At 40.8% G+C, this 16,607-nt stretch overlaps 1 protein-coding gene across 2 annotated transcripts in view; it reads left to right on the top strand.

The window, feature by feature from the left end:
• znf839 (zinc finger protein 839) overlaps window positions 1-16,607 on the top strand; it is a 56,720-nt gene that overhangs the window by 36,605 nt on the left and 3,508 nt on the right. For both annotated transcript variants that reach the window (XM_033026498.1, XM_033026497.1), the window contains exons 4-7: window positions 2,300-2,392; window positions 4,297-4,452; window positions 10,544-10,681; window positions 15,019-15,157. In XM_033026498.1, the coding sequence (XP_032882389.1) occupies window positions 2,300-2,392; window positions 4,297-4,452; window positions 10,544-10,681; window positions 15,019-15,157 (526 nt within the window). The remainder of the gene's footprint in view (window positions 1-2,299; window positions 2,393-4,296; window positions 4,453-10,543; window positions 10,682-15,018; window positions 15,158-16,607) is intronic.

Here is a 16,607-nt window from a genome sequence, read left to right as displayed (position 1 = left end):
CTGACAGCATCGTTGTGTATGTTTAAGATATGTGTTTTTGAATTTTATGCTGCTTTGCTAGCACATAACAGGTGCCTGTATAAAGGAACACATTTTTCCTTATCCGGAACTGATAGATAGTCAAGGGCCTGTCCCACTTAGGCCATTTTTTAGGTGACAGGTGTACAGGCCTGTATGGTCGTGAGTAGTCTCCTCAGTCGCTCAAAGAGTCGTAGAGTCTTTCTGGTCACCGCTGGATTTTCGATATATTGAAATGAGCGTAGCTTGACTTCTCCTGACGTAGGTGCTGTCGTAGTTGTCGCCAGGTTAACGTAGATTGTCGCCAGGTGACGTAGGTTGTCGCTGGTGCTGATTTTGTTTTTATTTGTTGTTGAAGTAATGATTCTATTTCAAATTTTATGTCGAAGGGGGGGGTCCAGTCGCCGTTTTTTTTGCCGACTTGCTACGACTATGGCAGTCATCTAAAAATAGGCTAAGTGGGACAGTCCCTTTAGAGTTTTGGCAGAAAGAAAGGATCCAGAGAAACTGCAGGTAGAGGCGGTATTATCGGTGTTTGTTTCTTTGCACGTAGCCAATGGCGGTGAGAGATAGTATGTACCGGAGAAATAGAAAGGATGATGCTGGTAATGTTATTTTTGCTATTCTATGTAACTTGACCCCGTTTCTGGCATGAATGTGAAGAAGGGTCCCAACACAGAACATCGTCTGTGTATTTCTTCTGCAGATGCTGCCTGACCCGCTGAGTTCCCTCAACACTTTTTTGATTTGCCCACCTCATTGTTCACTTTCCCATGTTCTGTAGCCAATAACCTAAAACCTGGCAATTTGCCAATTATTTTCTCTGGTCAATGTCTTGCTCATTCCCTTCTCAATTATCGTATTAAAGTGTTGCACTGAAATCAGAATTTCCTTAATTTTAATTCCCTCCATCCGCTCAGATGTATTAATCATTGTAATCATTGTGAGATCCTGTTGCAAATCTCCCCTTATAACAGTGTAGGTAGAAAGATATACACAAAGCTGGAGTAACTCAGCGGGACAGGCAGCATCTCTGGAGAGAAGGAATGGGTGCCTTTCTTCAGACTGAAAGATATTCTGTACACATCTTGTGCTCCTAGAAGAAGAAAAAGCTTGCATTATAAAGGTTCTTTCATGTGCTCAAGGCCTTCCCTTTATAGGTGATTATTTCTGAAGTGTGGTCACCTTCATTTTTCACATGTATAGCAGCCAATTAGAGCATACCAGTGTTCCACAAATGACAGAAAAGAATAATGAATTTATTCCTGATGGTGTTGATTGAAAGATGAATGTTAATGAGGCAATTCGGAGATCTCCCTTGCTTCATGAGTGGTACCCTTTGATTTTTTTTATTGTCAGCTGTAAATCAAATTAAGAAAGTGTACATGTTAGATATCAGGAATTATTGAAGTGCTACATGCGGTCTTCTGCCTGAACATACCTGGCATAATTAATCTTTTCATCGTTATACATGCCTTTATGCTCATTCTTGCTTAATCGGAAAATTATGTTCGGACTCAAACCACCAAATATTTTTTTTAAGTAACATAAATCTTTTTCACTCTGATGCTAACTATCCTATTAAGGTTGTAACATTTCATCCTATTTTTTTGCAGCTTTTAACATAAAAATAGATTGAGTTTTAATTTTTTTTTAAAGATCATGGAATCTTAGCTTTCAATGTTTGACGGCACTGGGCCTGTACTCGCTGGAGTTCAGAAGGATGCAGAGGGACCTCATTGAAACTTACCGAATAGTGAAAGGCTTGGATAGAGTGGATGTGGAGAGGATGTTTCCACTAGTGGGAGAGTCTAGGAGCAGAAGTCATAGCCTCAGAATTAAAGGACATTCTTTTAGGAAGTTGAGAAATGCCTTTAGTCAGAGGGTGGTGAATCTGTGGAATTCTTTGCTACAGAAGCCTGTGGAGGCCATCAGTGGATATTTTTTGAGGCAGAGACAGATAGATTCTTGATTAGTATGGGTGTCAGAGGTTATGGGAAGGCAGGAGAATGGGGTTAGGAGAGAGAGATAGGTCAGCCATGATTGAATGGCGGAGCAGACTTGATGGGCCGAATGCCCTAATTCTACTCCCTTATGATTGAATGGCGGAGTAGACTTGATGGGCCAAATGGCTTAATTCTGCTCCTATCACTTATGACCTTATGATCTTTCAACAACTGCTTAAAATGTCAATAAAATCTGAGCAGCGTGCTCTTCATTGCTGTACATTAAATATCATATTTTCTGTGTGATGCAGTAATGAAAATTCTGTTTTAATTAGCTCCTAAAACAGTGTGATGATGAGGAACTGATGGAATTAGCTCTTCCCAGACTTACTAAAGTCATCACACTCTGGGAATTTCTGTTGATGAAGGTAAGCGTATTCTCATGAAGTACTATACCTGTTATACAAGATGAGTCCAAGTTTCATGCAACTGGAGTTCCTAATATTTCTTCCACAAAAATAAATCGCCAGAATATACTTTATTTAATCTGCGCTCAATGCTTTTGACTATCCCAGAACTTTCAATATTTGCAAAGTTTATGCTCTATTCAGACCTGCAAAGGTTGTTTTTCCTGTATATTTTGTCATAGAACTATGTTTAAAAGGTTTTCTGTTTTGGGGCTGATGTAACTAAAGCTATTAGTTACAATGTTCAAGTAAATTTGGCTACAACATAATCGTTTGTCATGTACTAAATTATGTAAAAGTTTAAAGTGCATGATTATGGTTTCACAATAGGCCAAGTAATCTATAACAAAATCAGAAATATATTAACCAGCTGTTGATTATTTTATTCATTGAACAGCATTGTGCAAAGCGTGCAATATTTTAACGTATGTTGTACTATTTCAGAGGAATATCTTGAATTTCTGAAGATGTATTTGTTACTTAAAGCTGCATTCCTTCCAGGCTCCATTAGAAATAGACAGATAAAATACTGCATGCTGTTGCAGACTTATCAGGCTCTGGGAACCCTAAACAAAGAACTACATTTATTTAAAATCCTCGTGTGCATGTGTATATGTGTGCATGTAACCTCCCTCAATTCACAAGTTATTCATAAATCCACCATTTTGCAAGTCTTTCCACCCCTATCGCAAACTGGAAATAATGGTGACCGAAACAGAATCCTCGGTGAAAATTGTTAGCAGTCCGTCAGCTGTGATGGTATCATGAAAGCTGCCACCCCTGTGGTGCTGTACTCAAAATGGTGGACCTAGTAATTAAGGTGAGGAGTTCTGACTTTTCTTCCTAATTGCTTCTTCCCCTCCCCTCTCTCCTTAACAAAAAAACCGTGCTTAAATCAGAGGGAATAATGTGTGTCGTCTGTCTCTAGTTCTGGTTAATGACCTCTAATCTTTAGTTAAAATTAATATATCCTTTAATCTTGCATTGGATACAAACCTACCCTCAACCAAATCATCTTGGATAATTGCCAGTATTTGTACTCATTAAGTTTCTCTGGTGGATAACTTCCTCCCAGCCTGATGGTTCCTCTGTGTACTGTCCACTCTGGCCATGGCATTTGTGTGCTAGTTCTGTAATGCTACTATTACTCTTCTCATACTGCCACATTTTTTGAAGCTCACAAACAACGATAAACAAAGATTTTGCTACATTCATTCATTACATTCATTGAGATTTTAAATGGTTTCTGAATAGCTTGTATCGAGTCCTTCCCGTGTCTTGGCAGATCCAGCAAAACAAGAAATAAAAGTAAATGTAATCAATGAGTTTTCATTTGTTAAAGACGGTAGATTAATATTCCAGATGTAACACAATAGTTCAGTTGAATCGGTATATCAAAATATCAGTTCATCCTTTCTATTTGTCGATAATAACTTGTTGCAGTCCCTTCATTATTTTTCCTTTATATTCAATATCTTCAGCTGGGTTGAATGTTTCTGAGCAGATCTTGTATTTCTGGTTACATCATTGAATTAGCACAGGTGGACTTCATACTATTAGCCATTATTTTTCTCGGAGCCCATTGTGAAGGAATGCTCCTTTAAGGTTGTACAGACTTCCAAAGGGTGTTTCATTTTCTAAGTTGTCTGCTTTGAAAAAAATTGTTGATGTGAATCTGGAGTTCGGCCTGTTGGGAAACTAGTGCACATATCATTTTTTTCGTGGGCAATAACTTTGAAATACCATTATGCTGAACAAACGTAATGTTTGCTCTTTTGTGATGTACAGTTGGATCTTAAGAATCTTAATGTCTGGTAAATTCTCTTATAAAAATCAAATTCTTACACTTGATGCTGAACCTCTAGGTGGAAAAAGGACGTCCCGCCAGACCACAGTTTCAAGATGTATATAGAGAGTTTGAAATGCTGCATAAACATGTGAAGAAAATGGCTGAAGAGCACTTAAGTAATTCCATTCGAATGCTAAATCCTCAACAGCCCTTACAGATTTCTAGTCTGCAGGTAAATAAATGCTTACGGACGTGTTTATAGGACAAGCAATGTTAAGATCTCAGATAAAGTGAATTTGCTTCCGCTTTTTCTGCACCGATCAATCCTTTTGCATGATTGCAATGAGAACTGTCAAATATACTTCAAAACAATTCTGAAATATATTCCTTAAGATTTGTTGCGTTTTCCTTTTGTTAGTAGCTGCCTATTGTTTTACTGTGTTGAACATTTTGGTCCTTGTCAACTGCCAGTCACTTTATTGTTTATTAGTGCATCTAAAATAATTTTCTGCAGGACAATTTTGTGTTGTTGGGAGTCAATTTTATCTTTACCTGCAATGTAAATCCATCGCTACATTGTAAGGATAAATGAGGGCTACATTTTCATGAGGGCTACATTTTAAGCATAAATATCGGAATGAGATGCAGATAAAATGGCTCAACCCAATGAGCCACGGATTAAGTAACAATATCGCGCCAATCATTGTTCCAGCAATTTCCAAGATGAATCACCATAGAATAGCAATGTTACAAAATTTTGAGATTTTAAAAATCAAGTCTGTAATTTATCCCATCAGATAAAGCATAAAAAGAAGTTTAATTTGACACCTAATTCACTTTCATATCTCAAGTATTAAAAAAGTTATGGCCATTTTCATACTCGGAAATTAGCATCTTGTTCCCTATTGATTTTCTATGGACATAACAAAAAAGCTGTGATCGTGGACAGTCAAAAGCCCATAACTTTCTGAAAAATTAAGAGAACTGAATGAAATTTTCAGTTATCATAGATTGAAGCATTCTGAAACAAATATAAAACAATCTTACTTGGATGACCTGAAATTAAAGCATATAATTAGTTAGTTACCCAATTGTAGCTAATTCCAAACTTCAATTACTAGATCTAAACATGTATCCATTTCTTAAGAAAAGATTAACATTTTTAAATAGCCTAAGTGTCCAAATAACATTCACAAAGAATTCACAATAACATGATTTTTAAATCTCATTTACATTAATTTATAGGCCAAATGGAAGGAATTTAGTGTTCAATTGCTGTAAATTAATGGCCATTTAAATCAGCTTTCGAGTGGGATCCTGTGGAACGCGCTGGTTTAGAACGTTCTCATTGCGGTAGATTTGAAGCCCAAATGCCCAGAAAAATACTGCGGGATTTAATGGGGCCCCAAATTAGCTACTCGCAACATTAAACTTTGTATAAAGGGACCTTAAGAAGCGCTTTTTAATGTAAAAATAAACAACCTACCTTCCGTTGATCCCTGTATAAGATCCGGCCCGTGGTCGGCGGTCGCGGGTTTGGAGGGTAATTTTTAAACTACTATAATAATTAAATAAACCCGCTAAATGTAAAAATATCTCCAGCGAACAAACCTCCAAGCGATTTTTCGTCAGCAACTCAGCAGGCTGAACAAGCTCGATTTGAACAGCCTAGGGAAAATCGCGTTTTTAAACCCGCCCCCCTCTCAACGGCGCCAAAATCGCACACACGGGCTTGGACAGATCTGCAGCGACGCTTAAGGTAGGTTTTGCAACATACCTACATAGAACACATCTACCAAGTTACACCTGAGAAACTCTTGCCCATTGCTGTGTTGATCCTTTTAAAGTTAACGGTGCTGGAATATTGCAAGTTTTGACCATTTCAGACAGAGGATTTGTTTTTTGATGGACCATTGTCCTCTGTTTTCTGAGCCAAGCTCGTGACCGCTCCAGACTTTATGTCAGTGTATTCTTGGCTGACTTTCCCGTTTCTATTTCAGGAAACCTGAGCCCTCAAATTGTGATACGTAACTTCCACCAAGTAACTTCACTCAAGCGGCTACTTCCATCATCATCGGTTTAGGCAATTATTTAACACCACTAGTATTTATGCGGCAATTTAAAATGCAATTAATTCAATATTCCCAGCTGCTTTTTGCAGTGTTACCAAACTAAATTTGACCCCAACCCACACTAAACGCTTTTTCCGAAAAATAGGTTTTAGAGAGTATCTAAAAGGAGAACAGTGACAGAAAAAGTGACATAAGAAGATGTAGAAATAGGGACCTTGACAGATTAAGCCGTGCAGTCAATGAGCATGAAAGAAGCTAGAGTTGAAGGAATACAGAGCTATCGATCTGGAGTGAACATGAATGAATGAATGAATGAATGAATGAATGAATGAATGAATGAATGAATGGAAACTTTATTGTCATTCAGATATACACCTAGACACAGTGCACCTTGAACGAAATTTCGTTGCATTTGACTCTCCAATCAGGTAAATAGTAAAAGTAAAAGTGCTAGGTGCGTCCATAAAAATGCCTCATGTGCATGGTTCTGTAAAATAAATATATATAAAAAGTTTTAAACATTAAACATAGAACAGTGCAACACCTGAGCATAGGCCCTTCGGCGCACAATGTTAGTGCCGAACATGATGCCTATCTGAAGTGATCTTATCTGCCTGCACATGATCCATATCCCTCTATTCCCTGCACTTCCATGTGCCTATCTAAAAGCCTCTTGAACACCACTATTGTATCTGCCTCCACCACCACCCCAGGCAAAGCGTTTCAGGCCCCAACCACACTCTGTGTAAAATAAAAAAACTTGCCTCGCACGTCTCCTTTAACCTTTCTCTCACTTTATAGCTATGCCCTCTAATGTTGAAGATTTCCACCCTGAGAAAAGGGTTCTGATTGTCTATCCTATCTATGGCTCTCCTCGTAGAAACATAGAAGATAGGTGCAGGAGGAGGCCGTTCGGCCCTTCGAACCAGCACCGCCATTCATTGTGATCATGGCTGATCATCCCCAATCAATAACCCGTGCCTGTCTTCTCCCCATATCCCTTGATTCCACTACCTCCTAGAGCTCTATCTAACTCTCTTAAATCCATCCAGTGATTTGGCCTCCACTGCCCACTGTGGCAGGGAATTCCATAAATTCACAACTCTCTGGGTGAAAAGGTTTCTCTCACCTCTTAGTCTTAAATGACCTCCCCTTTATTCTAAGACTGTGGCCCCTGGTTCTCGACTCGCCCAACATTGGGAACATTTTTCCTGCATCTAGCTTGTCCAGTCCTTTTATAATTTTATATGTTTATATAAGATACCCCCTCATCCTTCTAAACTCCAGTGAATACAAGCCTAATCTTTTCAATCTTTCCTCATATAACAGTCCCGCTATCCAGGGATCAATCTTGTGAACCTACCCTACACTGCCTCAATCACAAGGATGTCCTTCCTCAAACTAGGAGACCAAAACTGTACACAATACTCCAGATGTGGTCTTACCAGAGCCCTATACAACTGCAGAAGAACCTCTTTACTCCTATACTGAAATCCTCTTGTTATGAAGGCCAACATTCCATTAGCTTTCTTCACTGCCTGCTTTACCTGGAAGCCAACTTTCAGTGACTGGTGTACAAGGACACCCAGGTCTTGCTGCACCTCCCCCTTACCTAACCTAACCCCATTGAGATAATATTCTGCCCCCTTGTTTTTGCTGCCAAAGGCGCATGTTCTATATACTCCTATCAAATCCCTCCTCAACCTCTGATGTTCCAAAGAAAACATTTAAGTTGTTTAAGAAAGAATTGATGATGCTGGAAGACGTTTTGGGTCGAGAACCGAAACGTCGCCTATTCCTTCTCTCCATAGATACTGCCTCACCCGCTGGGTTTCTCCAGCATTTTTGTCTACCTTCCAAAGAAAACAATTCAGTTTATCCAACTTCTCCCTGTAGCTGAAACCCACTAAACCTGGCAGCATCCTGGTAAACCTCCTCTGTAGGTTCCACATCTGGGGGACTGGAGAAGTTCAAAATAGTGTGTTTTGGGAACACACGTTTCTATTTTAAAATGGAGTCATTATGAGTCAAGTTGAGTTTGTTGTCATATGCACAAGTTCAGTGAGTATAGTTACAATGATAAATCTACTTGCAGCAGCGTTGCAGGCACATAGTCGAACAAACACACGAAAACAAATTATACCTAATTTCCAAAACTTCTAATTGTTTGATACTAATGTGGATTAATTTTATTCAAAAGTCTAGTCATTAAATCTTTGCCATTGTTCGGGATCTACTGTAATCACCTGTACATGCGTTATCCAGTCTAATCCCACTTCTGTTTTCTTCCTAAACATTCTATTCGTTCTTAAGATAGACAAGTATTTGTCTTTAGTTTAGAAATACAGCATGGAAATGGGCCCACGTCTGCACCGACCAATAATCATCTGTACACGAGTTCTATCCTACACACTAGGGACAATTTACAGAAGCCAATTGGCCTACAAACCAGCATTACTTTGGAGTGTGGGAGGAAACCGGAGTACCCAGAGAAAACCCACGCAGTCACTGGGAGCATGTGCAAACTCCGTGCAGATGGCACCCAAGGTCAGGATTGAACCCGGCTCTCTGGTGCTGTAAGGCAGCAACTCTACCACTGTGCCACCATGCCCCCACATAACTTCACTGTTTCCATCCTTGGCCCTTTATTACAAGCATACAGTTTTATGAATTACTTATAGTGAGGGGTGATACAATAGCTCAGCTGTAAAGTTGCTACCTTACCTTAAGGAGACCCGGGTTCAATCCTGACCTGGGGTGCTGTGTGTACAGACTTTGTACGTTTTCCCTGTGACTGCGTGGGTGGGTGCTCTGGTTTCCTCCCACATCCCAAGACGTGTGGATTTGTAGGTTAATTGGCTTCCATAAATTGCCCCTAGTATGTAGGATGGGAAGCTGTGATAACATAGAACTAGTGTGTGGTGATCATTGGTCGGCGCGGAGTCGGTGGGCAGAAGAGCTATTTTGTGGCCTGTATCCCTAAACTAAATTTATATTCCCTTTCAATATTTTGTAACCTAGCTGCACTACCATTACTGGAATTGCTCTTTTTTAGTGTCATCCTTCTGAATTCTTCGTTGCAACTGAGAAATCCTGACCTTGCCTAACTGGTGTGATGCACCTGTTGCTCACACCTCTCTATCATCAAGATGGCAGCAACTGAGTTTGTTACCACTGATCCTGAACAGAAAAGCCTGTCTTTTCTTGCTATTTAGGCCTTGCTGGCTACTTCTGTTGTTTAAATTAAAAATATATACAAAAATGAGTTGGCAAATATAGTTTTGTCATACTCCACTTTTCAAAAAATTTAATGACTACATAGATTTGTTTTTCTTGTTGCTGTAGTTATCCAGCATTGTTTTATTTTAAGAAGAGTTTCAGGAACACCCACTTGTCATCTTTACACAATGAACCATATAACCAATTGAAATTCATTAGAACGTTATCATGAATGTTTCACATGGTCTAAATACTTTGCATTGAAGGTTTACTTTGTGTCACATTACTTGTAACTGGAGAGCACCTGCTTGTTTCAGGGACGGTGAATTAGTTTATTACTAATCAGTAAATAGATGTATACCTTTGCAATCATTTCAAGTTCAAGTTCAAGTGAGTTTATTGTCATGTGTCCCTGTATAGGACAATGAAATTCTTGCTTTGCTTAAGCACACAGAAAATAGTAGGCATTTACTACAAAACAGATAAATGTGTCCATATACCATGATATAAATATATACACACATGAATAAATAAACTGGTAGTGCAAATAACAGAAAGTGGTTGCTAATAATCAGAGTTTTGTCCGAGCCAGGTTTAATAGCCTGATAGCTGAGGGGAAGTAGCTATTCCTGAACCTGGTTGTTGCAGTCTTCAGGCACCTGTACCTTCTACCTGAAGGTAGCAGGGAGATGAGTTTGTGGCCAGGATGGTGTGGGTCTTTGATGATACTGCCAGCCTTTTTGAGGCAGCGACTGCGATAAATCCCCTCGATGGAAGGAAGGTCAGAGCCGATGATGGACTGGGCAGTGTTTACTACTTTTTGTCGTCTTTTCCTCTCCAGGGCGCTCAAATTGCCGAACCAAGCCACGATGCAACCGGTCAGCATGCTCTCGACTGTGCACCTGTAGAAGTTAGAGAGAGTCTTCCTTGACAATCCGACTCTCCGTAATCTTCTCAGGAAGTAGAGGCGCTTATGAAATGAATAGAAAGAAATTCTAGCCCTGATGTTTTTTTTTGCGATAAACTTTCCAGGTTGCCGAGTCGCTGGGAATAACTGAGCACATGAATAAAGAAAATCAGCAAGATGCAAGCATGGCCCTGACCTACAAACTAGTGACTGCGGATGACCAAAACCATAACAATTCACCGGCAGAGAAACATGTCATGGAGGTACCTGAAACTTAAACATTCAATGTAAAGCAGTACTATTTGCTTCAGTTAGTTAGCAGAATTAAGGGCCTGTCCCACTTACGTGTCCTTGGCACGCAAATTACGAGACCTCATCGTCGCGTTGAGGCGCACGGGCATCGTATGGCTGCGCGGGGCCGGTCCCAATGAGAAGCGCAGAGCTGTATGTCATGTATGTCATGTCATGTATGCGCGACATCGCGCGGGGCTCAGAAATTTTTGTAGCGAACGAAATCTTCGCGCGCCAACGGCCTGTCGCGGAACTGACGGCCAAAGTGGGACAGGCCCAAGACCCTGGCGCAACGCAACGTCTCACCTGCAACAGCAGCAGAAGCAGGCAAACGATCGCCGAACTCGGCCTGGGCCTCACGGCCGTTGCGGTCCGGATCCGCCCCCACTTCTACTCCCAGAGCGGGGCAGAGAAAATTGAAGATAGACACAAAATGCTGGAGTAACTCTGCGGGACCGGCAGCATCTCTGGAGAGAAGCAATGGGTGACGTTTTGGGTCAAGACCCTTCTTTTCAGACTGAAGAAGAGTCTCGACAATAAACATCACCCATTGCTTCTCTCCAGAGATGCTGCCGGTCCCGCTGAGTTACTCCAGCATTTGGTGTCCATCTTCAAATGACGTCACGAGCTCCAGAAAGCTGTGCGGGCGCATGAAATTGCGCGGGACCGTTGCGACCATGAGGTCGCGTAATTAGCGTGCCAAGGACACGTAAGTGGGACAGGGGCTTTACTAATATTGCAACAGTTTTCATTCAGAGAAATGATAACATTTGATTTCTGTAAATATTTTAACTGGAAGAAATAGGAATTCAGTGAATTGCTAATTACAAACTACCAAGTGGAATATTCCAAATTGATAATGTTATGAATTTTTTAATCTTTTTTTTAATTTGACAGTACCTTAAATTAGCGTTTTGGATCAGCCTGTTCAGATTCCCTCTCCTGTTTGATCCGAGGCTGAGTGTTGAGCTCCATTACATTGTCTCTCTGTACCCACTTAATATAGTCTGGTTTGATTGCAATGTAAAATGAAAAAGCTTCAACTAAACATAGAATTGCATTTTTATTGTAATAGCACAAAAATAACGAAATGGTAGAGAAGACACAGATGTCTTGGCGGGCAGCACAGTGGCGCAGCTGGTAGAGCTGCTGCCTCAGAACGCCGGAGACCCGAGTTCAATCCCGTCCTCGGATGCTGTCTGTGCAGAATATGCACATTCTCCCTGGGACTGCATGGATTTTATCCGAGTGCTCTGGTTTCCTTCCACATCCCAAAGACGTGCGGGTTTGTCGGTTAATTGGCTTCTGTAAATTGCCCCTAGTGTCCATGGAGTGGATGCAAAAGTGGAACAACATAAATCTAGTACGAATGGGTGAATGCTGGTTAGTGTGCACTAGGTGGGCCGAATGGCCTGTATCCATGCTGTATCTCTAAACTACACTAAGAATAAAATCTGTTAAGTCTTTTTTCAATAAGCTAAAAAAATGTCACTGCTGCAGAAGTTAATAAGAATGCAAGTGATTATTAACTGCATCTTGAATTGTGAACAAGCCTGCTTCTTCTTCTTTTGTGTGGCATGCACAGCCTAAAGTTGTTGGACAACTTGTTCTATTTGATCTTCCGTTTGTGCGCGTCGAGTTGATTGCATTAGCCGAAACAGGGCGGACCACGTGAAGGTTGCAATCTTCCACCCCAACAAGCCTGCTGTTAAACCTGTTTTGGCTGAAAAATATTTTCTCAGCTGAACAACATGGAGCTGTATTTAATTATTTGTGAAAGGGGTGTGGATGCTAATGACAAAGCCAGCATTGAAACTTGTCCTAATTGCTCATGCAGGGATGGGGTTAGCGTTAAGGTCATAAGTGTCCTGTGCTCTTTATTATTTATTTGTATGGCAACCACACATTTCACAGTACCAATTGGTACTTGTGACAAATAAATGTATCTTATCTTGTATCTTGTAAGTGATAGGAGTAGATTTTAGGCCATTCAGCCCATCAAGTCTACTCCACCATTCAATAATGGCTGATCTATCTCTCCCTCCTAACCCCATTCGCCTGCCTTCTCCCCATAACCTCTGACACCTGTACTAATCACCAATCTATTTATCTCCGCCTTAAAATTATCCACATGGCCTCCATGGACTAAAGAAATTCGTCCTCATCTTCCTGAAGGATCGTCCTTTAATTCTGAGGCTATGACCTCTAGTCCTAGACTCTCCCACTGGTGGAAACATCCTCCCCACATCCACTATATTCGAACCTTTCACTATTTTGTATGTTTCAAGGAGGTCCCCTCTCAATCTTCTAAACTCCAGCGAGTACAGGCCCAGTGCCGACAAACGCTCATCATAGGTTAACCTACTCATTCCTGGGATCATTCTTGTAAACCTCCTCCTCCAGAGCCAGCACATCCTTCCTCAGATATGGTGCCCAAAATTGCTCACAATATTCCAAATAACATTCCATTGAAGCACTGCAGCCCTTCTGCTGAAGATGCATCCAGAGTGCTTTAGCCCAGCAATATGAAGGACTTGCAATGTCCAGCTCAGGTTGTGTACATCGTGGATGGAAACTTGCAGTGGTAGCGCTCAATACACATGCTTCCCTTCCACGACGTGCTAGAAGTAGTCGATTTCTAGAATTTGATCCTGCAAATTAATTGAATTATTCAGGAAGGATTCTAGCAAAGCTAATAAACATTTTACTTTCAGCCTGCCAAGTCCACACCGACCAGCAATCCCCGCACATTCACACTATCCTACACATACTAGGGACAATTTACACTTAAAGGCCTGTTCCACCATACGAGTTTACCCAAAAGCTCTCCCGAGTTAAAAAAAAAATCAAACTCGTGGTAAGTACGTAGCGGGTACGTCGGAGCTCGGGACGTCTCTTAGCGGCTCGTAACGCTAACGGCAGGTACTCGGGAAACGCGGTAATCTCGTGAAGATTTTTCAACATGTTGAAAAATGTCCACGAGAGCCCCGAGTACCTACGAGCAGCTATTACCGTAATTCTCCGAGTTCGAATCAGGGGAAACTCGGGAGAACTCTTGAATTACTTCATATAGTGGGACTGGCCCTTTAGACCAACCCAATTAGACTACAAACCTGTATGTCTTTAGAGTGTGAGAGGAAACTGAAGATCTCGGAGAAAACCCACGCGGTCACGGGGGGAACATACAAACTCCGTACAGACAGCAGCCGGGATGGAACCCGGTGCTGCTGGCACTGTAAGGCAGCAACTCTACCACTGCGCCACCGTGCCGCAAGATTTATCAGAATCAGAATCAATGTATTGGCCAAGTATCTGATGATTGGTAGCCAATGAATCAGCAGTGGAAGATTTAAATTCTAGTTTCCCTCCTAAACTTCTCTGCCTTTCTACTTTGCTCCTTCATAAATCATCTCAAAATCTGCTGTTTTGACCAGGCTCATGGTCACCTTCCCTGATGTCTCCTCTGCGACCCTAAGACAGACTTTATTGAGTAATTCACGAAGGAGCACCTTGGAGCATTTTAATATGTTGCTGTTCAAATACAGATCCTGTGTTGAAAGAGTTTGAAAGAAACGAAGAATAATTTGCTCTTCTGTGCTGATTGCAAAATCTGAGATTTGTCTTTCTCTCGTACAATAGACAATAGGTGCAGGAGTAGGCCATTTGGCCCTTCGAGCCAGCACCGCCATTCAATGTAATCATGGCTGATCATCCCCAATCAGTACCCCGTTCCTGCTATCCCCCTCATATCCCCTGACTCCGCTATTTTTAATAGCCCTATCTAGCTCTCTTGAAAGCATCCAGAGAACCTGTCTCCACCGCCCTCTGAGGCAGAGAATTCCACAGACTCACAACTCTGTGAGAAAAGGTGTTTCCTCGCCTCGGTTCTAAATGGCTTACTCCTTATTCTTAAACTGTGGCCCCTGGTTCTGGACTCCCCCAACATCGGGAACATGTTTCCTGCCTCTAGCGTGTCCAAGCCACAAGTACATTGCTCCTATTGACAGAAGTAAGATTTTATTTGCGTTTATTGCAGATACTATCACAATGTTTAAGAAACTTTTAAATAGGTACATGGATTGGACCAGTTTGGAGGAATATGGGCCAAGTGCAGCCAGGTGGGACTAGTGTAGATGGGGCATGTTAGTCGGCGTGGGCAAGTTGTGCTGTATGACTGTGTTTATTATTGTATGCATCATTCAAGTGTTAATCAGAAGTCTTTATTGTTATTTAAAATAAAATACTCTTTCATGATAATCCTCTCTTGGGAAATGTTGAGAAATGTATAATTATTTCATTTGACTTTCAGCAAGATTTTGGACCGTTATCCCCTTCGTCAAAACGAATGAAGATCGATGACTCGATAGCAGGAACCGAAAATAACTTGAACCAAAATGGGATAGAAATAACTGGTGAAGTACATTTAGAAAGCTTAACTAATGCAACAGGTATATAAGACTTTATCATTTAGTAGGTGTTATGGTGCAGGTATATTATCGGTTTTGCTGAGAAGGGCAGATTATGAAGCCCTGCTAAAACGTATTTGTTCTTCAAACCATTTTGCAGCAGGGGTTTCAGAGATTTGAGTTTTAATCACTTGGTCCAACAATAAACGATAAAGCATGTTACAATTAACTTCAAACCACGACCACTATAAGAAGATTTTTAGCATAAGGCTATGAATAACTAGCACTAGACCATGCTACTGCCACTTCTCAGATTAGATGCAGGACAAAACACCAACATTTTGCACTTTTATGTCTTAATTCCCTTGTCACAAACATAATCAAGAACTACTCTCACCACATTCCCTCTTCTCCACTCTCTGTTCAGGCAGAAGATATAAAATTCAAGGGATTCTTGAATGGACTATGTTTAATATGTACTACTATGTTTACATATCTGTTGTTCTGCTACAAGGAATTCATTGTTCTGTCTGGGTCATATAAAACTCTTCATCTCTCAGCTAAGGATGAATTCTTGATCTTTCAGCCAACCTCGCTGTGGTCTTTGCACTTTTTTCATCTGCACTTTCTCTGCAGTATTCCGAATTCTGTTTATTTTCTCTTTTTGTATCCTATTGAATGTGTGTATGTGATGGTAATCATGTACGGATGATTTGGCTGGACAGCAGAGAAAACAAAGATTTTCATTATCTCTGTACAGGCGACAATAATAAACCATATACCCTTTTGATAATTCTAGTAAGAATTCATTTGGACACAAAAAGACCCACAAGTGGGTATTTATGACCAATAGGAGCTAGATTATGACCATACACTATTTACACTTGGGATCCTTGCATGATTAGCTGAAGTAGACTTTCTAAAAAGATAAATGTTTTTTTTAATCTAATCTATCTGTTACTTTTTAGAAATAGTCTGCACCTTCAAAAATAAGATTTGCAACCAAATGAGGAAAACGTGCTTATCCTTGTAGCACAGCTTTTTATGTGCAATTCTGTAGCAATGTTACATAAGAGTTTTGTAAAATTTGACTCCTGAATTCTACGGCCCAACTGAAGAGGAAGAAGATGTTTTTGTAGATATAGGTGAACAGGAATTTATATATGGGTTTGGCGACAAGGTGGTTAAAGGTTTAGTTAGTTTAGTTTGGAGATACAGCGTGGAAACGAGCCCTTCGGCCCACCAAGTCCGCACCGACCAGCGATCCCCGCACATGAACAATATCCTACACACACCAGGGACAAATTAGATTTATACCAAGCCAATTAACCTACAAACTTGTACACCTTTAGAGTGTGGGAGGACACCGCCTTTTTGGCGAAAACCCAAGCAGGTCACGGGGAGAATGTACAAACTCCGTACAAGCAAGCACCCATAGCTGGGATCAAACCCGGATCTCTGGCACTGTAAGGCAGCATCTGTGCCACCCACT

The sequence above is a fragment of the Amblyraja radiata genome, chromosome 9, assembly GCF_010909765.2.
Source record: "Amblyraja radiata isolate CabotCenter1 chromosome 9, sAmbRad1.1.pri, whole genome shotgun sequence".
Taxonomy (NCBI): Eukaryota; Metazoa; Chordata; class Chondrichthyes; order Rajiformes; family Rajidae; genus Amblyraja; species Amblyraja radiata.
The sequence above is the reverse complement of the archived record's forward strand: the minus strand, read 5'-3'. Positions and strand labels throughout refer to the sequence as shown.